The 25,701-nt window shown below is 41.6% G+C and overlaps 4 protein-coding genes across 4 annotated transcripts; 1 reads left to right on the top strand and 3 right to left on the bottom strand.

The window, feature by feature from the left end:
• Nucleotides 1-2,284: 2,284 nt before the first annotated feature.
• On the bottom strand, nucleotides 2,285-13,360 carry eefsec (eukaryotic elongation factor, selenocysteine-tRNA-specific). The gene is made up of 7 exons (XM_056393856.1): nucleotides 12,566-13,360; nucleotides 10,480-10,687; nucleotides 10,066-10,162; nucleotides 9,571-9,735; nucleotides 7,623-8,267; nucleotides 5,857-6,013; nucleotides 2,285-3,153 (listed from the first exon to the last, which is right to left on the bottom strand). Exons 1-7 carry the CDS (start codon nucleotides 12,864-12,866, stop codon nucleotides 2,972-2,974), a joined length of 1,755 nt encoding a protein of 584 aa, XP_056249831.1. The 5' UTR covers nucleotides 12,867-13,360; the 3' UTR covers nucleotides 2,285-2,971.
• Nucleotides 13,361-13,497: 137 nt separating this feature from the next.
• On the top strand, nucleotides 13,498-19,158 carry ruvbl1 (RuvB-like AAA ATPase 1). The gene is made up of 11 exons (XM_056393876.1): nucleotides 13,498-13,806; nucleotides 14,857-14,943; nucleotides 15,055-15,187; nucleotides 16,353-16,504; nucleotides 16,840-16,929; nucleotides 17,625-17,774; nucleotides 17,886-17,949; nucleotides 18,045-18,243; nucleotides 18,358-18,460; nucleotides 18,546-18,637; nucleotides 18,747-19,158. Exons 1-11 carry the CDS (start codon nucleotides 13,666-13,668, stop codon nucleotides 18,904-18,906), a joined length of 1,371 nt encoding a protein of 456 aa, XP_056249851.1. The 5' UTR covers nucleotides 13,498-13,665; the 3' UTR covers nucleotides 18,907-19,158.
• Nucleotides 19,155-20,743, bottom strand: mustn1a (musculoskeletal, embryonic nuclear protein 1a). Its single transcript, XM_056393887.1, has 3 exons — nucleotides 20,465-20,743; nucleotides 20,235-20,364; nucleotides 19,155-19,857 (listed from the first exon to the last, which is right to left on the bottom strand). The coding sequence occupies exons 1-3, from the start codon at nucleotides 20,471-20,473 to the stop codon at nucleotides 19,760-19,762; spliced, it is 237 nt and encodes a 78-aa protein (XP_056249862.1). The 5' UTR covers nucleotides 20,474-20,743; the 3' UTR covers nucleotides 19,155-19,759.
• A 945-nt stretch (nucleotides 20,744-21,688) lies between these two features.
• Nucleotides 21,689-25,080, bottom strand: rft1 (RFT1 homolog). Its single transcript, XM_056393867.1, has 10 exons — nucleotides 24,809-25,080; nucleotides 24,581-24,666; nucleotides 24,329-24,451; nucleotides 23,934-24,225; nucleotides 23,721-23,855; nucleotides 23,344-23,604; nucleotides 23,109-23,253; nucleotides 22,893-22,998; nucleotides 22,557-22,806; nucleotides 21,689-22,365 (listed from the first exon to the last, which is right to left on the bottom strand). Exons 1-10 carry the CDS (start codon nucleotides 24,869-24,871, stop codon nucleotides 22,201-22,203), a joined length of 1,626 nt encoding a protein of 541 aa, XP_056249842.1. The 5' UTR covers nucleotides 24,872-25,080; the 3' UTR covers nucleotides 21,689-22,200.
• Nucleotides 25,081-25,701: the final 621 nt, after the last annotated feature.

The raw sequence follows: 25,701 nt of genomic DNA, 5'->3' as shown, positions 1-25,701 counted from the left end.
TAAGAATATGAACACCAGCTCTGTTTACAAGCCGAAATGTTGTAATCAGATTGTCTCAGGAAGAAAGTCTGTGTGATCACTTTCCCATGTCAGGTATCTATCCTTTGTCTTGGCCTGATGATGGTGTGTGTGTGTGTGTGTGTGTGTGTGTGTGTGTGTGTGTGTGTGTGTGTGTGTGTGTGTGTGTGTGTGTGTGATGAGCCGAGGTGAGAACACACTCCCAGCTGCAGTCCCATAGCCTCCCTGTCTGTCTCCTCCAGCCACAATCAGCTACATCCCTAAAAGCGGATTATTCAGTCCACCCAAACCTACTCACCTAAGCTCAGAAGGGACTTTGGTGTCTCTCTCTCACACACAGTCACATACACACAACGGGATTAGCATGCATGTTAAAACATAGTGGGGGAAACGCGCTGCACCCACACTCCCGCGTCTGTATTAATGAAATGCGAGAGGATCTTTAACAAGACAAGAAAAGATATACAAAAGAAGACAAAAGTGATTTAGTGTTCACAATTATATTGAGGCACAATGCATTTTATTTTTTCATTTATGTTGTCATGGAGGACAACAATGACTTTCAGCCAAGTTATATGTTAGTGGCTATGCTTTTTTATTGTTTAAAAATGAAAGGATAGCATACATGAAACCAAAAAAAGTTGAAAAAAAAAAGAAAGCTAGAAAGATAGATCTGACTAATATGAAAACTATATTTAAAAATGACTATTTTGCAGCAATGGCAAAAGTATCTGCATCGTCATAACCTGCCTGTGTAATTATGAAATTATGGGAAATATTTAGGGCCCTAAAAGATGATTTGCATTACTGTGTCATGATGAGACGCGAGAGCAGTAACAGACAGAGAAAAAGGTTTTCAATAAAAACCAGAATGGATGAAGAATGAAAGAGGAGGTGGAGCGAGAAAGAGAAATTGGAGAGACACAGGAGTAAAAAGCGACAGAGATTTTTTTTTTCCCCCTGTCTGGTTTTCTATAAGAGGAACGAGAGGAGATAAGACTAAAAGGACTGTCACTCAGAGGAACAATCCCTCCAGTGTCCCCTCTTGCTCCTGCTGCTCCTCCATCCTCCCTCCCTCTCCTTCTCTCTCTCTCTCTCCAATTTCCACAGATTCCTGCTGAGATAGAGTCGCTGTTCACGGGGACAGTTTGCTGACATCATCTGCTACATACTGAGTATCCTGCACTCTCACTGTCACTTCAGTGACAGGATGGACATGCACATACACAAACACCCACAGACACACAGAGACCTGACCGTTTCATTCATCACCGTGTGGAGATCTCAATTATTAGTAAATATTCGTTTTAATTTAGTCATTTTAAAAATATATTTACAGTACCATTTCTGTAACTTTAAACCCTGTATCGATCATTCTTTTGCAGTACAGTGTAACACGATTCAGTGAGCAGTTTCAAACTCCGTGCTACAGTAGTAAGGTACACTTCTTATGGATATTAGTTACGGCTAGGATTGTATATGTATCATATAGGCTTGAAGCAGAGCATGACATCAAGAAAACTTCTTTAGGAAATTATAAGGTAAAATGTGCCCATTACACTGTACAGCACAGATGACAGCAGAACAAACCGACCACAGAGAACCGCAAATTAGACATGCTTATGGTATAAATATGTATAATGTGCAGGAATTGTGATAAGATATATGGATATCGCATCTCTTTCGACTATAACAGCAGGGACTACACATAAGTGGAGCGTGGAGAGTGCTTCATATTGTGTTCAAGTAAAAAATGTTTTTGTACATAGTCACAGCTGAATTCAGCTTGTTCTGCAAATACAGTTTTGGGATGCAACAGGCTAGGACTGCAACTAATGATCATTGTCAAAATCAATGAATCTGCAGATTGTTTTTTTTCAACTGAGTGATTAATTGTTTGGTCTGAATAACATCAGAAAAGAGTTAAAATGCCAATCACAGTTTTCTAGAGCTGAGGGTGATGTCAAATGTTTTTTTTTTTTCAACCAACAATCCAAAAACCAAAAACATTAAATTTACCACAAAGTCGACACGAGGAAAAGCAACAAATCTTCAAATTTTAAACAAGAGAATGTTTGGATTTTTTTTTTTTTTTTTTAAACTTAAAAACAACTTAATTGATTTTTTGATTATCAAAATAGTCGCTGATTAATTTTCTGTCGATTATCTAATTAATTACTAGACTAACTGCAGACCTGCAACTAGTACATCCTTTGCTATCCCCAAGGACTTTACAAATGGTCACACAGAAAACAGCAGTCAGAACTGGAGTCTCAGCATAGCTTTGTCTTTATTTGTCAAGGATTAGTATTTCAGGCAACCTCTGATATAATGGCTATTCAGGGCTAAATTGCAGCTCTACAAAATGCCATAAAAGAAAATGAAATCAAAAGAAAAAATAATGATATATGATGAAATAAAACATTACCTTTATCCCAGCTGAAGAGCAGGACACGGACAGTGAGTACAGAGATTTGAATAAAGCTATGGAAGTCTGTGAGTTCACTATTTGTATAATGCTAGTCAATGTGTTTATGGCAAATTAGGCTCAGATGAATTGAAAGCTTCCAGAAAAAGAGTTTAGTGCTAATCAAATGAATTGATTCAGACATTATCAACACAGAAGAAAAAAAGTACTGATTTTTAAAGACAAATCAAATGCATCAGGAACAGAAAAGCAGCTTCCACCCTTGTGGTGAAGCAAACTGGATTAAGTCCATCTCCATAAAGGGAGATAAAAACAATCACTGTTTCACATGCGTTCAGCATTCCACAATCATTGCATTTCAACAGGCTGTCTCCAACCCCAGAGAAAGAGGCTGATAGAACAAAGTTATCACATCCCTGAGAGGCTGGTATTCCCCTCACCTCTACATGACCTCTGAAGCCGTCTCTCCCTGTCTTCAGCATGACCTTTGACATAGTGTCAAGCTGAAAGTGTGTGCAACAGAGGTCAAGACTGAACCATCTTTTTATGGGGATCAAAGACGTACCGTTTAAAATGCAAGTCAATGCTAACGGGCTGAGAGTCTGCTTTGGGCTCCTCTTCGTTTGCTGGTCCACCTTTACCTCCACCCTTCCCTTTCTTCTTTGAGGTGGAGGATAATAACTGCTTGGTTTCTGGGCAAAGACCCTCTGAGGAAAAGATAAACAGTCAGGTCAAACAAAAGGGCTGAATATCTTTTTTTTTTTTTTTTTAAATGAAGAAACATATAAATATATCCCTTTATGTAATAAATCTAGAACATACTTGGTTGCCCAACACTACGTACAGTGCTTAGGTCAATTTAATTATCTCAATGCAAGTATATCTGATGCATGATAGAGATCTTGTCATCCCTGCTATGTGTACAGTAGGTGCTGTATCAGTGCTGGAGCCTGTTCGGTGTGCTGACCTCGAGATCAACTGATGCCTTCATCCTCCTGATGTAACTGATGAAAATGTCTCAGTTGCTCCTTGATTCTCTGCCTTATGGTCACTTGGCTCATCTGCCTCATCCTGATGCGTACACCCCAATATCATGTCTCCTCTATTTGCTCACAGACACTGATCACTCCTCCGGCACTTGGGCCTCGTTCTGGGCCATACTGAGCTGCCTCCTGTGAATGCTGAGCTGCTGTTTAATGCTGTTTAATCATGCGCGCACTCCAAATTCTTCTATGCCATCATATCTGTCTTTCTCTATGTGCATGTTTGGAGGATAGAAACTGGCTGCTTGTTTTGCTCTTATGCACACGGAAGGTAAGAAATGATCTGGGCTCACTGCTTCACACGCTGCCTGTCTGACCTCACGTAGAACGGCGCCAGCATTCTTCTTGTTATCGTTATGCCGATGTGAGGGTTGTTATGGTTGCAGCGCAGCCAGAAATCTCTTCTTGTTATCTATGATCAGCTGAAAACTTCAGTTTACCACCACAAAACACACTCACACACCCAAACTTAAATGTTTTTTGTTCATATACAAGTGACACAAAGGAATTGCACTTTTTTTTAATGTGTTTGTCCTCAAAAAGATTTCAAGGTATTTGACTGTAAAAACATAAAAACATCTATCACATCTTCTATATAATAAAAACACTGCACAAACTTAAAGCGGAATGGGACTATCACTAAAGTTTAAGAATCAAGATATAAGTACATGTGAAGCATTACAGATTTGACAAGTGGCCTTCTCATCAGGCAGCATTTATCACACAAGGTCCAAAATTAACACCCTACAAGAAGTAAACATGGGTAAATTGGCTTCTGTGGAGAAATAAAGGGGGGTAGGGTGAAACATAACACCAGGTTTAAACCAGTATGTTTTCAGTGCCTAGACCAGATAAGAGCACGTAGGAATGATAATCTCGTTGTCCCCTGCGCCCACAGGAAAACTGTAACACATTCAATGTGAGTGAATCAAATACTAATGATTATGTCAGTGACAGGCTCATGGATTGTGGAGTTCCCTTCCACTTTAACATCAGTCATTATCAAAAAAGCTACAACTAGTTACTTTTGTGGTGGTACATATAAAGTGTATGCTGATGAAGAAATGAAGAGTCTCTATGCGTCACTGGCAAAGAATTAGGCATCGGCAAGACTACGTCACAGTAGGTCTACATTTGACTCATCGATTAGTTTACTTGATTGAAAACTAATCTGCAACTATTTATATAATCAATTAATTGTATAAGCGAATTCTCAAATTACAGCTTCCTAAATGTGAGGACTTTCTGCTTTTCTTTGTCTTATGTAATAATAAATTTAATATCTTCAGGTTTTGGACTGTGATGGGGGTCTTTCACTATTTTCTCACATTATATGAGCAGCAGAGAATTATTTGACAATTAAGTCTGCATGAAAGCAGACAGACTCTGCTGTATTTTCATTCATTCCCTTCGTCTTATGTATGTGTCCTTAAGAAAAGTCAGAAGAGAAATGAAAAGAAAGTCTGTGGAGAAACAGACAACCAAATACACACCAGTAGCTGTGGTGGGAAATTACAAGGAAGTTTACAATGCTGGCATCTGGCAATGAGTCATACTATGCCTCATATCAATACTCACATGAAGAGGAAAACTCTCTGGGACTGAAAACATTATGAAATGCTTTCACTTTGGAAGAATTTCATATACAGACAAAACAACGCCAAAGAGTTGAGCAACATGCTAATGTATGCCATCATTCAAATATAAAATTTGCAAAAGGCTTAAGTGCCATAACGCGATCAGTTAAAATGATACACCTCAACCTATCATGACAGTAATACCAATGTACTGAGAGACTTTATCCAGGTATATTGCCGTATCAATTATTTGACCCTACCCCTTATCAGTGGAATAGTGCCATCTTTGCCCTAATGTCCGCATGGAGTCTCAGATGAAGACCGCTGAATGTCTGCATTATCTTCATGCCAGAAGATGTGTGTGTCAGTATGTCTGAGACTTTTGAGTATGCAAGTGTGAGGCAGTGAAGAGGATGTAGGTGAGGTTCTCTTTCTAAATGTTTTTGTTTTCTCTTCCCTCCCGGTGTGGAGCCGTGGGTTTGGAGCAACAGAAGGTAAAATAAACAGAGAACAGACTTCCCCCGGAACACAGGCAATCCCCAGAGGAATCCTGGGAATGTGGCCCGGGATGTCGGGCCTACCGCTCTTACCACATCCTGAAAACTGTCTGTAGAACCCCAAAAGCCAAGGAAAGACAGAGAAAGAGCTCTGGATGTGTGTCTTGATGAAAAGGGATACCTATCTATTGCTGTCCAATGTCAAACTGCACATTATCGTAAGCAGCAGATGAGTTTGATATGTGTAGCATCTGTAGTTTTTCTACCATCGTGACACATGTGGAAGTCCTTACCTTGTATCCGAATCTTGAACTTCCCGCTCTGTCCAAAGCCACCCTCGATAATGCCACTATCGCCTGTCGACAGCGTGACCTTCAACCCCACAAAGAGCTGGAGGTTGGTCTCCTTCTTGAACAGGTTGCGGCCAATCACAGTGTAATCATCACTAACCTGAGAACAGTGGGAAAGAGCCTTATGAGCTGGAGAATTAATGACAGATACAATGGAAGATCCAGATGTGACAGATGTGATGTGTGTGCAAGCATGTGATCTAATTATGACTCTGAAAATGTCAGGATGTGTTTTAGTTTGATCTCATGCTTCCTTCCTCTGATGTCTAGATCTTGCAAGTTACCATGATTTCACTCTGCCATCTTGGCCAGATGAGGAAGAAGAGCTGATCCTCCGTCCTGTGCCCTCATCAACTGCACCGTTCATTGTCAGCCACATTCTTCGAGGCTCGCCGCCTAGCTGTCTAGCACTCTCTCTTTCATCCTCCTGCACATTATATGCTATATTTGTTTGTATTTCTTGCTTATCATCCATCACTGAGTCAATCTAACCTGCCACTAATCTGATAAGAGGGGGGCACCGCTCTGTCTCCTGCTCACCCCCCATCGCCAGCTCTTCCTCCCTCTTCTTCCTAACCCTTATTCATTCTTGAACATTTGACCCTGACGCCCCTCAAGCGTGACTGATGCGCTGATAAAAAAAAAATACAGTTGCTATACACGTCTGACAGACCGTATGAATTGTGACTGGATGAGGCCGTCATATCTCAGAAATGCAAGTAATGTGTTCTTTTACAAAAGGGAATTCTTACGTATTGAAACATAGCTGCTTCATTCTGGGAAACAGATGAACAACAAATGCAACGTCACATGACCACGGTCTGACCTCTTGCACACACTGTTCTACTCCTGAGCCAGTGACTGGAGCTGTCAACAGCCTGAGGTGCTAACAGCAGGAAACTAGTTCACACACTTGACCCCTGACCTGAATCCGACCCTGCACGAGGGTGCACACAGAGAAACCTGACTGTAACACGTAGAATTACCAGAGTCATAACATCTACAGTGAGTACACAACCGAAAATGAAAACTGCAAGAAGTTGAGGGAGATGTTAACTTTTTGAAAAATTGTCAAATCAGATGTTGAAGTCCAATAAGAAAACAAGTGATTTAGATAAGATGAGATATAGATCGGTATGAACTGGAGCTCGGGATTTAGGACAGAACGTAAGAGCAATCACACAAGAATGAAAATCAAGATGGCATGTGAGAGAGAGACATAGGAGTAGGGTGAGAGAGGGAAAGATGCTGAGCCAGAGAGAAATGAGGGCAGAGTCAGGTTAACTCACACAGTCATGTGGGTATTCCTGTGCCACTCAGGTGTGTCCAAACAGCGCCAGCCTCTGACAACTAGACAGAGCTAGTGGCGTCAGGCGGCCACCCACACACACCTCTGTGTCACAGCACATGCTAAGGCATGTGTACCCAGCCAAGCCTCATGCTCAAAGACTGCTCAGCAGGGCTGCATATGCATGCTTGTTTGTGTGTACGTGTCTGTTTATGAATATACAATAGGGGCTCTGTCTGAGAGGCATGCTCCAGTGCCACCAGCAATGAGAAACATCCAAAGAACCAGAGCCAGTAGAAGTACAAGGTGATAGAGAGGGCAGAGGAGCAAGGACAACACTCAGGAGTGAGAAGAAAGGTTGATAATCATGAAAAACACCATTTTAAGAGTAAATAAAAGAAACTACTGAATATCCACTTACCCTCTCCACCTGTCCCTCTTTGTGTTTGGTCTTGTAGATGCGCAGGCGAGGCAGGGCAGTCTCAGCAAAGCTTTTATCTTCAAACCCCTGTAACAGACGGCCTTGGAAAGCTAACCGGCATGCATTGGCGTGGATGTCTGTGTCCAGCTTGGAGCCAATCACAAGGCAGAGTGAGGGACACGTGACAGGCCGCTCAAACTCCAACAGGGCCCATTGCTCCGGTTCAGGTCCTGAACTTGTCTCTCCCTGACCTGTGACATACTCATCTTGGTAGAAGTACTCCCTGTCGAAGGTGAAGGGTGTTTCCAGGGAGCAGGGCAGTGATGGAGATGGTCTAGTGTCAGAGGGAGGCTCGGAGGCACCAGCAGGTGGCAAGCCAAAAAAGGTCACCCTCGCCATGACAGTCTCATGACCCACAGTGATGTGGAACTTGGCACGGGTTGCAAGAGAGCCCTTGAAGTAGCCTATCTTCCTGACGGAGATGACAGCTGCATAGAGCGTGCGCAGGGACCCTGGGGTGCACACCACACCCCGCTCTAACAGTTTAGGGTCAAACTGTGTCACACACACGCCCACACGATCCCCCTGCATGGCCCCTGACACTGGCTTCCGAAACATCTGCACGGATTTTATCTTCTTGGTCACCTGATAACAGAGATACAAACAATAACACAGTGTGAACACATTTTGACACAAACAAGATACATTTCTAGCATCCCAATGTAATACATTTACGTATGTATTACATTGTTACATATCCCAACAGTCTGGGAAAGCTACACAATTCACAGGTACAAGAGAAAGCAAAACCTGTATAGATACAGAGTATATTGGGACTAAGCTGCTTCAAGTTCATAGCTCACAATGTTACTTTATCACAAAATACGAAATATATTTTGAATTTAACGACCGTGTATGTTTTAATATTTTTTTTATGACATTTTCAATCATTTCTTCAGGTCCAAGTTTTTTTTTTAACATTTAGAACCTGGAAACTAAACATGAGATTAAATACAGAGAAAACATCAGCTATTATCTCCACAGTACAGGAATGTTTATAACATATCAATTGAAAAGCCTTGATTTTTTTTCCTCAATAAAATATGAACACAGGTAAGTAAACACACAACAAACACACAACTTGCATTTTTAAGCTGCTTCTTTCTTTAAAAGATAACAGAGCTATTTGTCAAAATATTTGCTATGCCCATTAATAGCTAACACAGCCCATGATCAAATTTACTGAGGTCAATCAAAGCAAAAAAGCCTGAGGAAAATTAAAACTATTGTATGTGGTTTATTTCTTGGGGAAAAATATTTTGGTCAAAGTTTTTTGTGAAAAATCATATCTAAATTTGGATTCAAATAAAGTAAAACATTGATAAAAACCTTGAATTGTTTTTAAATTAAAGTTAATGTGCTTTGTTTTGATTCAATAAATGATCAGAAAAACCACAAGTATACAAACAGACAATAAAAAGATAGGCATCTATCTGTCTGCCTATTTGTCTATCTATGCATGTTTGATAGTCATGGTAGTTTCTGTGGTTGTATTATTTTTGTCCTCACCACACACTGACCAAATCAACAGTAATCGACCAGGTTAAGGCTCCATAGTGACTGGTAATTTAGCCATTTGCTGCCACCAAGAGGTAAACATGATAACTGCAGACAAAACTGCTGAGCCTAGCTGAAAGTTTGCATCTGTTCTAGATTAACTAACTCCTGTGCTGCCAGTCCACCCCCAGTCCCCTCATCCTTCTCTCACATTAAACTGACACATCCTCTAAACCCACTCAGCCATCCCTCCCTCTGTCTGCCCACTTCCAGTCAACTTCTGAACCTCCAAACCTCTGTGGTTTTTACCAATGCATTTCCAGCTCTAGGGACTGTCACTTGCTTGTAAATATCAGAGATTCTGAATTCCTGCCCATTTTTTGGGGCATACCTTTAGAGCTGGGATTTCCACAGTGTCGTTAATGGCCAGCGACCCCTGCAGGATGGTGCCGGTCATGACTGTTCCCTGACCACGGATGGAGAAGCAATGGTCCACAGCCATCAGAAGGTCACCTCCTGGGTCTCTCTGAGGGAGGTATGTCTGTTTCTTCAAAAGCTGAGACAGACAACCAAAAATGTATTTATGTTTTCATTCCGTTCTCAATTTGCCAAATCTGAAAAAGTCGACCAGAAAATAATGTGACCGATAAATCAACTCATTACAAATATATTTTTGCTGGCCAATAATTAAGAAATGCAGTACAGGAATGCCAAAGATAAATTTGAGGTAATTTAAAACCAGTGTATGTTAAATAATACATCCAACATCTTTGATTGCAAATGTGTGTGTCATGTGTCTATATTGAATCTTCACAAATATCAACATGTGCTTGTTTAAACTACATTTATAACAATGGAGGGACACCAGTGTGTTGCAAGACTTCACCTCTATTAACTCTGGCACTCCCTGTGGCTCCTCTGTGTTAGGAGCCTCCGGGCCCCCTGGCTTCGCTGCCACAGCAATCACTGGACATTCCTTAAATCTGGCAGACAGAAAAAAAGTCATGCTGCAACGACCTCATGCTTTGATGTTGAAGTAATGATTTAAGTTGCTTCAAATAAAAAACATTGAAATGATAATACATGTGGGGCCTGACAGACAGACAGCTGGAATGCAGAGATGAGACACAATTTGTGTTGAATGATTGAAGAGATTGAAGACATTCAATCCTGGGCCACTTGATGTACGTGGGATGCCACAAACCACTTAACGTTCTGGGCCCACATTTCACAGCCACAGCCCTCTACACTTATCCCAATTAATTGTTTTACATACTATACTTCACTACAAAATGCAGACCTGGTGCTCTCCAGTGTTTTGTGCAGTCTCTTGGTCATCTTCTCGATGGCACTCTGTCTCTTGTTGGGTGGCAGGAGGTCAACCTTGTTCAGGACGACCACCATGCGAGGGCAGGTCAGCTCTCCTATCAGCAGACACTCTGCAGTCTGAGTCTGCACCCCCTTGACCACATCCACCACCAGCATCATCAGGTCAATGATTTGAGCACCTAGAGGAGGCAGAAAATGCAGACAATAATCGAGAGTATACCTGATTTTACTGACATAGGAAAGAAACAGGAAACTGAAGTACAACAGCACAGCTATTTGCTGTTAAAGACGTTCCTGTTTCTCGGTTGTGCGTCTATTATAAGAAGTAAAAACTCTAAGAAGAGTCTACAAGGGGAACATGAAGCCGACAACAGCAATACAAACAGGAACGGACATAGACACCCAAGAATAACAGTAGAACAAGAAGAGAAATTAGGGGAGGGGTGCATAGAGGCAAAGAGAGTAAAAGGCTGGAGGGTTGAAACTAGAGCTGCAGCTCACTTGGTTGTCTTTCCTTTCCCTCTTTTCTTTTCCTGACTTTGGCAGTCTCTCTTTCCTGTGCTCCCCTCTTTTCTCTCCTTCTATTTGGCTCCCATTCTTTCCTGTGCTCTCCCCACTTGGGACAGGAAGGGAAGTTTAATACATACCCCAATCCCCACACTTTCCTTCCTCCCTAATCTACAGCATGTGCCACCCCACTGGCTCACAGGTTTCATTAAAGTGTGTTGGATACACAACACGGCAGCATTCTGTGTTTGAGCACCTATAGTCTGCTTTAATATCAGGACCATTACTTCTATCAAAGTCTGCCTGTGTCATGCTCTTTAAGTTTCTAAAAGTGGGATCTTGGTTGTTTATTTGTGTCACAAACAAGGACTAAAAGACACAGCAGGTAATTATCTGCTTTTCTAAACCCTGACAACACTGTAGTTATATCTCATCATACTCTCAAACATCCAAGTCAATATGACATGATTATCATTGATGCTTACAGAGAGAAGGCGCCCCCTGCTGGAGAGGTCACCTTTGTGGGTAGTAACAGCGAGAACATACTGCAGTATATAAAATACAGACTCCTACACTGGCCATGACTGCAGCACTTAGACAGTCAGATCTTTGTCAAGAACACAAGGTGGGACATGTAATAATGTATCATCTCATTGTGAAGTGTTATTCACAAACTGCTACTAATCGCACTACATTCTCACACATAGGCTACTTCCACCAAGCAGTTTCAATGTTTGTGCTAACAATTTTTTTTTTTTTTTTTTTTACAGTAATGTGTGTAGGTTTTCTTTTAAACGTAGTTGCACAGACTGAAAAGACATGAGCTAATAAGAACCTACGTTTTTCCTGTAAAATACTAATGCCTGAAAGGAACTTCATCTCTAGACCTTCAGATTAAAACAGATCCACTAATTTCACTGTTTTTTCAGCAGTTTTGCCTTTGAATGATGGTGTGTGCCTGAATGTTAACGTTAAGACAACATGCAGTTTCATATCAGGACCCAGGTATTGTGTGTGCTGGTTCACTGTCACACTGTCATGTGTTACTGGGACACTTCAATAAAATAGAGCCTTTGTTCATTTTAGTAGCAGCATCTGTTCTTTTCCTGCTATGACAAGTATACAGTGAAAAAGGACTATTTAAGAGGCATGTATTTATGTGTATGCACTCAGTTGACAGTTTATTGGGTATATCTGGCAAAAATTAATGCAGTCTGAAAGAAGTCCTGCAGAAAAATCCTCCCTTAATGAAGGTTATAATTGTCAGATGTGGTTCTAATATTTAGTCTATTCTCATTGGTATAAATGAGGTGGATATATAATAAACGCCTCTGAATATAATGCATTACAGTTAAACAGCACCGCAATTTTCTTTTGACTGAAGCTGGTGAAGTATGGTTGCAGTTGCCTCAACCTGTATCATTAGCCACTGGTGTAGTGGTCAACATTTAGTGCCCGTGTGTATCCTATGATGTGTTTACGACCCTTACATCTGTTGTCATCAGAGTGATATCTAGCACCAAAACTTGTTGAGAATTCAAGCAGCTCACCCCCAATGATAGTTCGGATCAGAGAGGCGTGTCCCGGACAGTCCACCAGGGTGAACTGCAGGTTGTCATACTGCAGCTGCCCACCCCGCAGGTGCTCAGGTAGATCCACCGTGAAGGAGGAGAAGCCGAGGTCCAGCGTGATGCCCCTCTCACGGGACTGCGGGTTCTTGTCGAAGGCGGCCGTGGATGCGGTGCTGCTCAGCGCCCTGGCCAGCGACGTCTTCCCACTGTCGACATGTCCGAGCACTCCAATGTTAAAATTTAACGTTTTAGTGCGAGTGTCACCATCAGACTCGGACATTTTGATCCCAGTCTGGTGTGCCGTTAACTGACGTAACGTTTTTGTTTATCTGACCTGGACCTTGAACTGAACACCAGGCGGCACTGCTAACTGTCCACTGTTTCTTCCTTCGCACTTGTCAATTAAAACCGAAACACACCAAGTTGTTTTAATTAGTTTGTGGCATTTATAGCTACAAAATATACGTGTCTATAAATAAAACTTCTCTTTGCTTTAACAGTTGGGAGACACTACTTCCCTGTTGTCAGTCACTCCATACTAAGGACAGCATGCTAAAGCGGATCGTTTTTTCAGTAGCTAACTAAAGTTTCAAATAAAGAGGAAAACTGACTTGCCATGATGTCTGTTTGACCAAAATGTAATTGCAAAATGTTAGAAAATGGTGATGAAACGTCCCTATCTTTTTAATTCTGCATTAATTTGCGATTCTCATCTACTCACTGTCAAGTTTCTGGCAGTTTCTACTACGACTAAGCAACTGAAACACAAACGGAAGTGAAAACTATGAGGGGCGGGGTTTGATTGATGGGAATGCTTGACATAAATTTTAGCCAATGAATCTGTTATTTGAGTTCACAAGATCCAATCAATTTACTGGATAGCCTAAATGGGCGGTACTCCAGGGTATCACTTCCGTCGAGGTTCCCTAGTAACCCACATGGAAACTGATTTTCCTGTGTTTTGAGTTTCGGCGCCGATTCCGGCGGTGAGAAACGATCTGAGACATAGGAGACGTTTTTATTCACCTTAATCCCTCCTTACAATTTGTACATTTCAAATTTGTACAAGTAACACAACTATGAAGATCGAGGAGGTAAAAAGCACCACGAAAACACAGCGGATCGCCTCTCACAGTCATGTCAAAGGACTAGGGCTAGACGAGGCCGGGAATGCTAAACAGAGCGCGTGTGGTCTAGTCGGCCAGGAGGCTGCAAGAGAGGTAATATTCATCTTTCCCTGCACCTATTTTATTCTTGTATTGGTTGGACAAATGACTTATAGAGCTGAGATTTTTTTGCGAGGAAGATTTCGCTCACCTCAGGCGGTGCGGTACACCAACAGGCTAGCTGAACTAGCACAGTGGTGTCGCTGTTTCGTTCTCAGGTCAGCGGTGAGTTCAAGGAAAGGTTCACTCTAAACAGACGTCACATTCATGCAGTTTGTTTCCCAATAATGATTTCCTGATGATTTGTGAATTTGGTTAAATACCAAATGTAGAGACAATTGAAGTACTAACAGTGCCAGCGGCAATGTTATTGAAATACGGGGATATTTTCTCAGTTGAAACTGGAAGACCCACATGCATTTAAAATTACGATGTAATGTTCCAGGCAAAAAGTAATGTGTGTCCATATTTTGACACACATTTAGTGACGATTACAGACACAAGAACATTGTTTTAGATACTTCATAGTCTAAAGTCATTGGAATAGGAACTGGCCAGTGTACCATTTTATAAATTATAAAAGAGAATCGATTTATATTTGTACTATTCCAATATTAAACATACATGGACAGATTAACAGATTCCAAAGGCTCAAATGTGCTATGGAGACATTGCAGAGACTTGAAATTATGGGAGCTACTGCCACTGTCAGTCTTATGGTTAATTTCAATTGGAGCTGAAACAATTTATCAATTCATTGATAAGTCAGTCTAAAGAGAAATAGTTAGCTAATTACTTTGATAATTGTGGAAAAAAAAAAGCCAAACATGCTCAATTTCAAGGTTCTCAAATGAGAGGATCTGCTGCTTTCATCTGTCATACCATTGTAAACTGGATATCTTTGAGTTTTGGACTTTTGGTCAAATAAAACAAGACATTTGAAGGTGCCGCCTCGGCCAGTTAAATGAATTCTTGAATTGACTTTGATGTTGTGATCAGCCAAGTCAGGCACAACCCTGACAAAGCAGTCTAGCAGTAGAGTATGACTCCAACAATTGTATGTCATTATATAATGGTAGTATTTCTTTTTTTGTCACTGTCCAGGCCTGTGGCATCATTGTTGAGCTCATTCGCTCGAAAAAGATGGCCGGAAGGGCAGTGTTACTGGCAGGGCCACCTGGTACAGGAAAGGTAAGTGTTTAGTGTTCATTCAAGACAGAGAAAAAACTTAAATGAATGTGGCTTCTGTTGTTGATGCAGATTGTGACCCTTAAATTCCTTTTCTACCTCTCCTCCCTTCAGACTGCCCTCGCCTTGGGTATAGCACAGGACCTGGGAAACAAGGTGCCTTTCTGTCCTATGGTCGGCAGTGAGGTCTACTCATCTGAAATTAAAAAAACAGAAGTACTGATGGAAAATTTCAGGAGGGCCATTGGTGAGTGTCACTTAAATAGTTAAATTCAATTTCTTTGTTTTGTTTTGGTAGGCTCTGACCCATTAGTGTTTTCAATTGTAGTAATGAAAAAAAGCTTAGCAAGAATTTAATTTACACAGGTACCAATTCTAAATGCTGGTAGTTGACTTGTCGCCATAGTAGCGAGATGAAGAGGGCAAACGCTACAACAAAAGGAAACGTAGAAACAGCCAAAATCATATAATCACCAGATCTCCTACTGAGAACTTTTCTTTTCCCGCTGAATGGTACTAATGAAAAGTTTTAACAACAACGTCATGAATTATCCCGAGTATCTGAAACATGGTCTCCAAAAAAACAACAACAACAAAAAACCCATTTTCATTCCCTCCTTTTGTATTGTTTTGGAAGCACAGGTTTTAGCTCGTAGAATCAAAACTGACAGAATGAAGTGTTTTTTTTTTTAACTGGGAGAACTGAACCTTTAATGGTTCTTGAGGTCTTGAGTTCCTCCGATTCACTTCAGTCCTGTGGTTTTTGCATCTTTTGGTGTAAAATGATCTTGTATTTGTTCAACTTAGCCCCTCAGTGGGAAGTCCTTGGGCAGAAAGAGAAAAGTGTTTTACTCTCCCCATCCTCATGAGCTGAAAGGCAACACTCTGCTGCGGATTTGTGAGAGTAGTGTTGAGAAGGAAGGAAGGCCTGAGCGGGGGAAGGGGGTTTGTCTGACTGCTGATGGTACCTGTCGCAGGGGAGGAAATGGAGCTTAGGCAGAGAGGAGAGGTGGTCATCAGCACCTTCGCTCCTCCCCTAGAACAGGATCTGCAGTGGGAGTGGGTTTCATTTGAAGGTTGTCATCACCTTGCCGATAAGAGCACCGTGACACACAGTCCTGCCTTAAGCAGTGCTCTCTGACCCCCACCACAGAAGATCATCCACCTGTGTGCTGCTCATACTCAGGGCCACAGGCTGCATGAAAGAGTAACAAGAATGTGATCATGTTACACAGAACGATGCCCAGACGTTTCATTGGCACGCGCGCACATGTTCTCCCCCGGTAATGAAATGCGTTGCTCAGTAGACTGAGGGATGTGGTGACTTAGTTGATACAGGAATATAAAGGCCCGATTGAGTTCTCACTCTGTACTCCTCATGCGTGTGTGACTGTAATGTCGCCTGCCTTCAGGACTGCGTATCAAAGAGACAAAGGAGGTGTATGAAGGGGAGGTGACAGAGCTGACCCCCTGTGAGACTGAGAATCCCATGGGTGGCTACGGAAAGACCATCAGCCACGTCATCATCGGTCTGAAGACAGGCAAAGGCACAAAGCAGCTCAAGGTCAGATTGGGAGCTATAATCTTTTTTCCTATCCTCTTTTATTTATACGTCCTACTGCTACTTGTAAAGCAGGTTGTGTCTAGACATGATTTTTTCTTTTTTATCATCATCTTCCAGATCCTGTTGAAAATATGGTCTCTTTCCCTCTTAACTAAAATTGATTAAAAACATACACACCTTCTTCTATTTTGGATACTCACACACACACACATATATACTCTTATCATCCAAGTCATATTATATTATGATATTCTACCATTATGTTTCATTCTGACACTGAAGAACGAGGTAAGGAGGAGGTACGTTACTTAAAATCTCTTGTCTTCTTTCCTTAGCTGGATCCCAGTATATATGAGAGTCTTCACAAAGAGCGTGTGGAAGTGGGAGACGTCATCTACATTGAAGCCAACAGTGGCGCTGTCAAGGTATTACTTTATCACTGTCATGTGTTACTACCTCACAATTGTCATGAATTCTGATCAGCTGGCCGTTTTAATTCACTATACATTCACTAAACAATATTTTTTTTTAAGTTCACAAATTAAATATTTAAAGAAATTCTTTGTTAGGCCAAAGCTTTTCTATGCGGCCTGTCCTCTTTTGTCCTTCATGGTGATGTTCTTTCATCTCTCTCAGCTCTGCATGAAAGCTCTGCTGCATTTCTACTGTACTGTGGAATGAGGGTCTCTCATTCCTGCAGCTCTTTGCGCTCCCTCTATCTCATCATCTCCCACAATTCCTCTTTTCCGCCAGCGGGGCTTGTGGCCTGTGTTGACAGGTTGCGATGACGGCTCCTTTAATCAGTGCAGGTGGGCCGGGGGCGCAGGTCGGCTCTAGTCAGAGGCCAGAGAAGGAGGGCTGGACAACACATTTGTTACTGTTGACAGCCATCTCATGACCTGCCTTCTCAAAGCCTTTCATCCCTCAGACACATGGCCTGCTCAATGTGATGGGCGGGCACTGGGTTCAATCATACACCTGCTCTCCCTCCTGTCGTGTGCTGTCTTTGTTACTGTTCTCCAGAGATTCATTTTTGTTAAACAGCAGGGGTTTTGTTTGTTTGTTGTTTAGTTTTTTTTTAAATTATTATTAACACACTTTGGTATTACTGTCTTTGCAGAGACAAGGTCGTTGTGACACCTTTGCAACAGAGTTCGATCTGGAGGCTGAGGAATATGTGCCGCTTCCCAAAGGTGATGTTCACAAAAAGAAGGAGATAGTCCAAGATGTTACATTGCACGACCTGGATGTTGCAAATGCCAGACCCCAGGTACATAACTGCAAATGTCCTGTAGCGTTGTGTTAATACCAGTGCAGCTGTTTATATGTTACCAAGTTATTCCCTATAGTTTTAAAATAAATGCTCACTATTTGATCTTAGGGAGGCCAGGACATTCTTTCCATGATGGGACAACTGATGAAGCCAAAAAAGACAGAAATCACAGGTAGGGAAAAACTACAACTACCCCGGTCCAAACCAAGCCAGTACTTGACTTCTGTTGTTTCAATCAATGCTCTTTTATCCCTTTTCCCATTTCAGATAAGCTGCGTGCCGAGATCAACAAGGTTGTGAACCGCTACATTGACCAAGGCGTAGCTGAGCTCGTACCTGGTGTGCTATTTGTGGACGAGGTGCACATGCTGGACATAGAATGCTTCACCTACCTTCACCGGGCACTCGAGAGCACCATCGCCCCCATTGTTGTGTTTGCTTCTAACAGGGGAAACTGTTTAATCAGGTAAAACGTCTAAAATGTGCTTAAGGGCGAGAAACACAATCTTAAAATGAAACGGGTCATTTTCTTGCTAAGATGTAAGATTTGTAGTATTAACAATCACCTGTTGTTCACCAGGGGGACAGAAGACATCAGCTCCCCACATGGGATTCCTCTGGATTTACTGGACAGAGTAATGATAATCCGCACCATGTTGTACACGCCACAGGAGATGAAGCAGGTGAGTCTGAGAGTCACAGTATCTCCACGTGTGGTGTACGACATCTTGCCTGAGCATGTGTCACTCATCAGGCTGTGGTTTGTAGATCATCAAGATCCGTGCACAGACTGAGGGGATCAATATCAGCGAGGAAGCACTCACACACCTGGCAGAGATTGGCACAAAGACCACACTCAGGTAAAGATGGACGTTTTGTGTGTGTCACTGAATAAAGTGAAGAAGTTCTGGCATTTACTGGATACATACTGTTATGTGAGCGTACTGAGTGGCTCCTGTTTCCTCGCAGGTACGCTGTGCAGCTGCTGACGCCAGCCAGTCTGCTGGGCCGTGTTCAGGGAAAAGAGACCGTGGAGAGGGAGCAGGTGGAGGAAATCAACGAGCTGTTCTACGACGCCAAGTCTTCCGCCAAAATCCTCCAAGACCAACATCACAAGTTTATGAAATAAAACTGGATTTCTATTTTTTCTTTTACATGTTATCAACCAGTTGTTACATGGTTCACTTTATGTCTTCATTCTTGTTTCATGTTTTGTTTCTTTGCATTTTTTTTTCCCAAAATGTCATTCTCCTCCACAGCTCATTCTAGTGTCCTTGCTTCTGCCACATTTACTGTAGTAGAACTAATAAATTCTAAGTTTTATTCATTCCGTTTGTTGATGAAAATAATTTTTTGAATAAAAAGGAAAAACACAAATGTACTCAAGTTTTCTTTAATATTTTTGGCTTGGATTGTTACATTTTACTGACATTTACTGGCACTAGCATATTTCCAAGAGGTTTCAAGCTTTTCAAATTTTTGCCATAATTGTGACATCTGACAATCCATCACAGTCCAGGCAAAATCATATGTTTATTTTTAATGTATAAATCTAGAAATGCTTGTAAGGCTCATTCATGTTTTGCAGTTCTTTTATACATATGTTGAAATGTATCAGTTGCATATGGCATTGTTTTTTTTTTGTTTTTTTAGTACCCTGCACCATTAAAAAGTGAGGGAATGCAAGTGAGAAGAAACCACAACAATGGCCAAATAAACAAAAAATTTCTATTTTAAAAATTGTATATGTATATAGAAATGAATGAGTGTATTATGAACTAGTTTAATGTAAGTACAAAAACAGACCATTACTAAACTGTTGTAGTGCAAAAAAACTCAGGACTTTGATTAACAACATGAGGCCACTAAAGAAAGGGCCTTTAGCAGGATTTTTCATGGACTGAAGTTCAGCTGGAAAACAACTGACACTAAACCCCTAACATGGAACAGGTGTTGTCCTATCATGGTCAGGAGGTCTCCTGCTACTTTCTGACTGGTCGAGACGAGCGCGCGTTGAAAACAGTCTCTGCTCCCGACCTCACGCCGCTGAACACAGAGGGAGCGGTTTTACCCATTTTCTCTGTGAAGGAAAATAAACTACAGTCAGTATATTTCACTGTTATCGAGGCAGGGATAAAGGTTGCATAAGATTGTTGATATGCTTTTTATAAACACACACACTTCATTTCTCATCTCACTGGGCGCGAGAGAGAGATCACAGACAGGAATCTCCCATCATTATAACCCTCCTTTCCTCTCTGTATATGGAGTGGAAACTTGAGCATCATGAGAAACACTCCTCACACACACTCACTGCCAAAATTTAATCTTAGCTTCACCAGATACTGGAAAAAAAGACTATTTCCTTTCAATTCCATCTGTAAGAATAGTGTCAAATCATATGGTTGTGTATATATATATGTATATATGTGTGTGTGTGTGTGTGTGTGTCCTCACCGCACTCCTCCATTACTTCAATTGTCTTGCTCTTTGCTGGCTCCCCAAAACCCAGTTTGTTCTTTGTTTCAGTCAGATCCTCCTCTCTCACTTCAGGACGCTCCATTTGTTCATCTTCCTCCTGACCTGGCTGAAGGGCAATAAAAAGTAAGAGGTACAACAACACATCAGAGATTTCTGACAACAACAATTCTTTCAACAATATGAGAAAATATATCCTGTGGACTTACCTGAGACATGATGGTTGAGTAGTTGAAGATATCCTGTGAGAAATTCTCCTCTCTCTGAGCTGTTTCTCTTTTTTCTCCTGTACGTCCAGCCCAGCACAGACTCACATATATACACAACCAAGCAGAGATTCCCCAGTGGACAATAAATCTGTTCTTAAGACTAATAAATGACGCAATGAGTGCACAGGCTCCTCCTTTCTTCTGTCTCTCTGCCTCCGCTTTTTCTCAGGGTCAAAATGATGAGGTCACTGCTACAACTGGTGGTAATACACCTCCCCAAATGAATCCCAGAGATGCAAGAACATGACAAACGTCTGTCTGTGTATCCTCCTCCTCCTCCTCCTCCCTCCTGCACTCTAACAGCACTGGTAACAAGCAAGCAGGGAAGATTGGATTCAAAGTTCAGTCATAAGATGTGCCTCAATAGATAAGTAGCTGTCTGTCTTAAGACATCAAACTTCCTGGCAAACTTTGTACCATGTCAGACTCACATGCAAACATCTGTAAATGCATAACGAAGAGAGAAGTAGAATGAGCATTGCATTGCCTTACAAGAATGCTGTTCCCACCCCTTCCTGCTTATGCTCCATAATTACATCATTATTCCGCCTTTAGGGACCTTAAAACCAGTGGTGATTAGTACAGATGAAAGACCAACAAATAACTAGTTTCCCAGCAACATGTCAATAAATTGGTGATATCAAGCTTTTAAGCTCTAATAGAGACAAAAAGTGTAAAACAAGCATAGCGTGCAAAGTGTATACTTTGTGACAATATTCATTTGGAGCAATGAAAATGGCTTTTTTTTTTTAAAACTTAGGTGAACCTTAAGTAGAGGAACCGTATGAATCATTACATAACAGAAAAAACAATGGTTATGATAACAGGTTTGTGGACATCACATTTTATGAGACAACTGAAATCCAAAAACAAAGTGTTAAAATAAATCTAAACAGCTTTTTATAAACAAACTGCAACTGAAGTCCTTGATTGTTTTATGAACCCAAATTTAAATTAGTCAGATTAAATATATATATAATCATCTATGTCTGAAGCAAGTGTCCATAATTTATACAGGTTTTATTTGTTGTCTCATGTCCCACGTTAAAGGCCTGAAAAACAGCTGGAAACCTCCAAAATAGTAAAAGGAAAATATTACAAATGCAGATTTTTGGTCATTTGATCCCCAACATTTCATACTTTTTAATCATAGCACTACAAATATGAATTAAATTGCCTTTCTTTATTTGTGTAGGACAAACCATCACTGTAAACAAATCCATATCAGTTTCAGTCTTATAATACAATCATCTTCTTTGTCACCCAAAATTAGATCCCAAAACAGTCCTGCCATGTTTCTTCATACTTGCATGTAGCAAGACAGGAATGTTACAATGAAAACATCAAAACACCACACACACACACACACACACACACACATCCTTGTTTTTCATTACATTCATGTTGACCCATGATTGACACAATGCATTCCCTAGCCGCTTACCCTAACCTTAACCCCAACCCTTAAACCAAGTCTTAACCCTCAAACAGCCATTTAAACTTGTGGAGTCCAGCATTTCAGCCCCACGGGGCTCCTGGTTTACAGACCCCACAATTTTAGCAAAACAAGCCGACGCACACGCGTGCGCGCACATACACAAGAGGTCAATTATCCGTAGATTTTTTAACTACTCTTTGTAGCGGAACAGAAGTTTTCTTCCTTTTTTTAGTCATATTTACGTGTGTTTTTTTCTGTACTGGGGCAAGAGCTGAGTCCTCACAAACTGAATAAGACGAGTCTCTGTGAGAAGAACAGCAACAAACACACCCAGTAGACACACAGCTCCAATGCCAATATGGACCAGCCTCAGCAACCAGCCGCTGTCACAGCAGAAAACACTCTGAAACCAGAGAATAAGAAAAGTTCAAGTTAGGGGCACTGATTTGAACAGGATTAAACACAGTTTACAAAAACACCCTCAATCTGTTTCAGTTCATTTAAACTGTTTTACAGTTTTTGCCTCAAAATGAATGCACTGCAAATGAATGGCCCCACATGAGTGGAGAATGAAGAGGCACGGTTCTCTTGTACCTCAGAAACTGCTGTGACAACTGCACTGACAGCAAGTGCCAGTAGTAGAAACGGGGAGGGCAGGAGGCCTCGCAGTGGTTTCCACTGACTGAACTGGAAGTAGCGGTGTATGTAAAGCAGGCTGTGTAAGATGCGGAGGCCCATGTTGAGGCAGTTTGCCAGTATAAAACCAACACCGCCAGCCCACCACGTCAGCAAGTAGGACAAGAAGAGGAAGGACACAGACAGAGCCAGCATCACCAGGTTGTACCTGAGGACAAAACCACAGTGTAAACTCACAGGTTAGATGCTGTGTAATAACTGTATTTGTGTCTCTGTGTATTTTTACGTTCTTACTTGTCAACCTCTTGTTGGCTCATGGCAGCAAATACAAAACACTCTGTTACACCATTTACAGCGAGCAGGAGGACGTAGCAGCTGTAGCATCGTAGCAAAGTCGGTCCTTTAACAGAGTTAAGCATAATATAACTAAAATACCAAACAAAATATAATTCCATATCTTGTTATGTGTCATATCTTTGTGCGTCTGTGACTGGGTCATTGTTCACTGACCTGCTCCACTGCTCAGCATAGAGCCGCCATAAATATCCAGAGCCAAGTGTGAGAAGGCGTAGCCAAAGACTGAGATAATCAGACCAATCACCAACACCAGCTTGAGCAGACACTCCAGGACATCTGCTGCAATGGCAACTTCTTCCTGTAGACACAATACAAAGTAAAACTGAAGACTGGCTCGCACACTAGCCATTCACAAAGACATGTTGGTGTTTATTTCCAAAATTCACACCTGTTTCTGACTTTTGACAGCACGTCCTCTCTCCAGCACTTTGGCAAAGAAGATGTAGAAGCTTTCCTCGATGGGTAAGAAGATGAAGCGTGCCACCATGGAGCCCAGATTATTGACGATATCATAAACACCCTGGTCTCCAAAGCTGAGAACGTTCAAGAAGGTCATGACGTAACGCTCACCCTCTGTCAGGATCTGCTTCAGGAACGACTGCTTGAAGAAGCTCCATGTGAGCCGGGCTAAAGTCCAATCAACCAGCGGCTAGAAAACAACGCAGGGATAATTAGTCCTTTGCGATAAACAGCACATCTTGAAACTCATCAGTGTTATTTTGTGTATTTTTTGATTTTGTGTGATAAACTGCGCAGCTCCAGTACCTCTCCATCCGCTCTACAGGGCAAGAGATCTCCAACATGGTGCAGGGGAAAACTCTTCTTGTTTGCTTCTTTAGAGCCCAAGAAACGAATAAAGTAAAGACCATAGCACAGCACCAGGAATCCTGTGTACATCAACTATGAAAATAATAAAATTAGTGACTATAAGAGACATATTTAATGAAATAATGACAAAGACTTCAGATGATTTCTTACATGAGCAGCAGAGAAGATGTAGAGGCCCCATTCAGGGGCAGACACCACCAGCACCACAGTTATACTGCACTTAGCGATCATTGCTAAGCTTTCAGCAACCACCTTCAGGCGGACAAACATGTGAGCCTGAGCCAGGACCCAGAGGGGCTCAGCCAGAAGCTCCTGCACTCCTGCCAAGGCAAACAACACCACAGCAGGGCCGTAGTACGGGACAGTCTGGGGATCTGGGACCTCCAGGAGCCACAGCCACACACAGACCAGCAGGGTTGCCCATAACACACCGAGAGGCAGCCTGAGAGGTAAGAAAGGGAAAGACACACAGGCAAACATCCAACATGAATACACAAGATCAAATGAACACTCCTCAGTGAAATGATGTTGTAAAATCAACTCACGTCAGCCATAGCAGGTTGATAACTTGTCTCCAGCTGTGGTTTGTCCCAGATCCCCCACTCAGACAAGCTCTCCGGAAAGCCTCTCTGGATAAAAATACTAATGTGGAGTACAGCAGTGTAAGCCTGCAGAATAAAGACACAGGAAAACACGCGTTACAGCAGCTGCTGGTGCAGTGAATTGTGGAAGCATTGTGCTCCCTCTTGTCTTGGCTGCTGACACTGTGTTCCCATCACAGAAACTATCATATTTACCTGACATTGACGACTCCAATCAGCTCTTTGGACACAAAGCGCAGTGTGAATGCGTTCAGTAAGAAGGTGAGCACACGGAACATCACCTAAGATATATAAAAAAAAAAAAAAAAAAAAAAAAAAAACAACAACAGTGAAAAACAGATCAAGCCGACATATATAAACTTGCAAAACTTTGAAACACTGGGCTGGTGTGGTTTTATAGTCCAGCTGTGTGTGTCCACGTACCTGTAACAACACATTGTACGATGCTAGAGTGGACGCATTCCTCAGTACATCTTGAGTGCTCATTGTGGACTTCCTCTAACCCGCTGAAAACTTTTATCAAACGCAAACTAGACAAACTACCCGCTGCTTTCTATGAAGAAAAACCATTTTAGAAACATACTGTGGAAACCCGTCAGTGTGGCTGTCTACAACCTCATCACAATATGTTCTCATTCCTGAAGACCGAGTATGAAGTGACAACTGTCTGACAACAGTGGAGGCTGGTAGTAACACTTCCGTACACATTGTACGGAGACACGTTACGCGATGACGTCAAAGAACATTATGTTCAGCGTAGTGCCGCTAGAGGGTGTAACCATCCTTCTGATAATCTGCAGGAGCTGAGTGTAGTACACAAGTTATGTCCCTTGAAAGGTCTATTCAAAATCTCCAGCTCTATGTAATGAGCAAATATTTGTCACCAACATATTGATACTGATACTATCAGATACAATCTATATTCACAAAATTACATTTGCCAAGAAAAAAATCAGTCTTCTCTCAGACTGATCCCAAAATCTATAGGCCATAAAAACATTACATTAGCATTTTCACTTCTGAAGTTCTCCTTTTTTTCTTCGATGAGGAGTAAACAAAAGTAATCAATTTGTTTTGATTTTTAAATACAAAAACTAATGTGCCTCAATGGTGTCTGTACAAGCCCCATTTAGTTCTGCTGATGAGTAATTCCATGATTAAAATGTGTGATAAACTCTAAGCCTATCCAGTAGTTGATAAAGAATGAGGGGACTGCCACCTTAATGCAAGAAATTTCTTTGTTGATGTATAATCAGCGAATCAGAGACATTTCCGATAGTTATTTTACAGCTGGCTGTACAGCAGGATGTTAACTG

Source organism: Seriola aureovittata, chromosome 2 (genome assembly GCF_021018895.1).
Source record: "Seriola aureovittata isolate HTS-2021-v1 ecotype China chromosome 2, ASM2101889v1, whole genome shotgun sequence".
Classification (NCBI taxonomy): domain Eukaryota; kingdom Metazoa; phylum Chordata; class Actinopteri; order Carangiformes; family Carangidae; genus Seriola; species Seriola aureovittata.
This window is presented reverse-complemented; position numbering and strand designations above follow the sequence as displayed.

Bases quoted from the DNA above. Each gene is read 5' to 3' on its own strand.
- ruvbl1 (XM_056393876.1), top strand. From the start codon at position 13,666: ATGAAGATCGAGGAGGTAAAAAGCACCACGAAAACACAGCGGATCGCC. The intron at 13,807-14,856 runs GTAATATTCATC...GTCACTGTCCAG, and splicing joins GCCAGGAGGCTGCAAGAGAG to GCCTGTGGCATCATTGTTGA. The intron at 17,775-17,885 runs GTACATAACTGC...ATTTGATCTTAG, and splicing joins TTGCAAATGCCAGACCCCAG to GGAGGCCAGGACATTCTTTC.
- eefsec (XM_056393856.1), bottom strand. From the start codon at position 12,866: ATGTCCGAGTCTGATGGTGACACTCGCACTAAAACGTTAAATTTTAAC. The intron at 9,736-10,065 runs GTGAAGTCTTGC...TGTCTGTCTCAG, and splicing joins GAGTGCCAGAGTTAATAGAG to CTTTTGAAGAAACAGACATA. The intron at 3,154-5,856 runs GTAAGGACTTCC...TCTTTTCCTCAG, and splicing joins GTTCAAGATTCGGATACAAG to AGGGTCTTTGCCCAGAAACC.
- rft1 (XM_056393867.1), bottom strand. From the start codon at position 24,871: ATGAGCACTCAAGATGTACTGAGGAATGCGTCCACTCTAGCATCGTAC. The intron at 23,254-23,343 runs GTGTGAATTTTG...TTGTGTCTACAG, and splicing joins CTGTCAAAAGTCAGAAACAG to GAAGAAGTTGCCATTGCAGC. The intron at 22,999-23,108 runs GTCAGTGAACAA...ACTCTGTTAAAG, and splicing joins TATGCTGAGCAGTGGAGCAG to GACCGACTTTGCTACGATGC.
- mustn1a (XM_056393887.1), bottom strand. The intron at 19,858-20,234 runs GTGAGGACACAC...TTTCCTTCACAG, and splicing joins TGAAGTAATGGAGGAGTGCG to AGAAAATGGGTAAAACCGCT.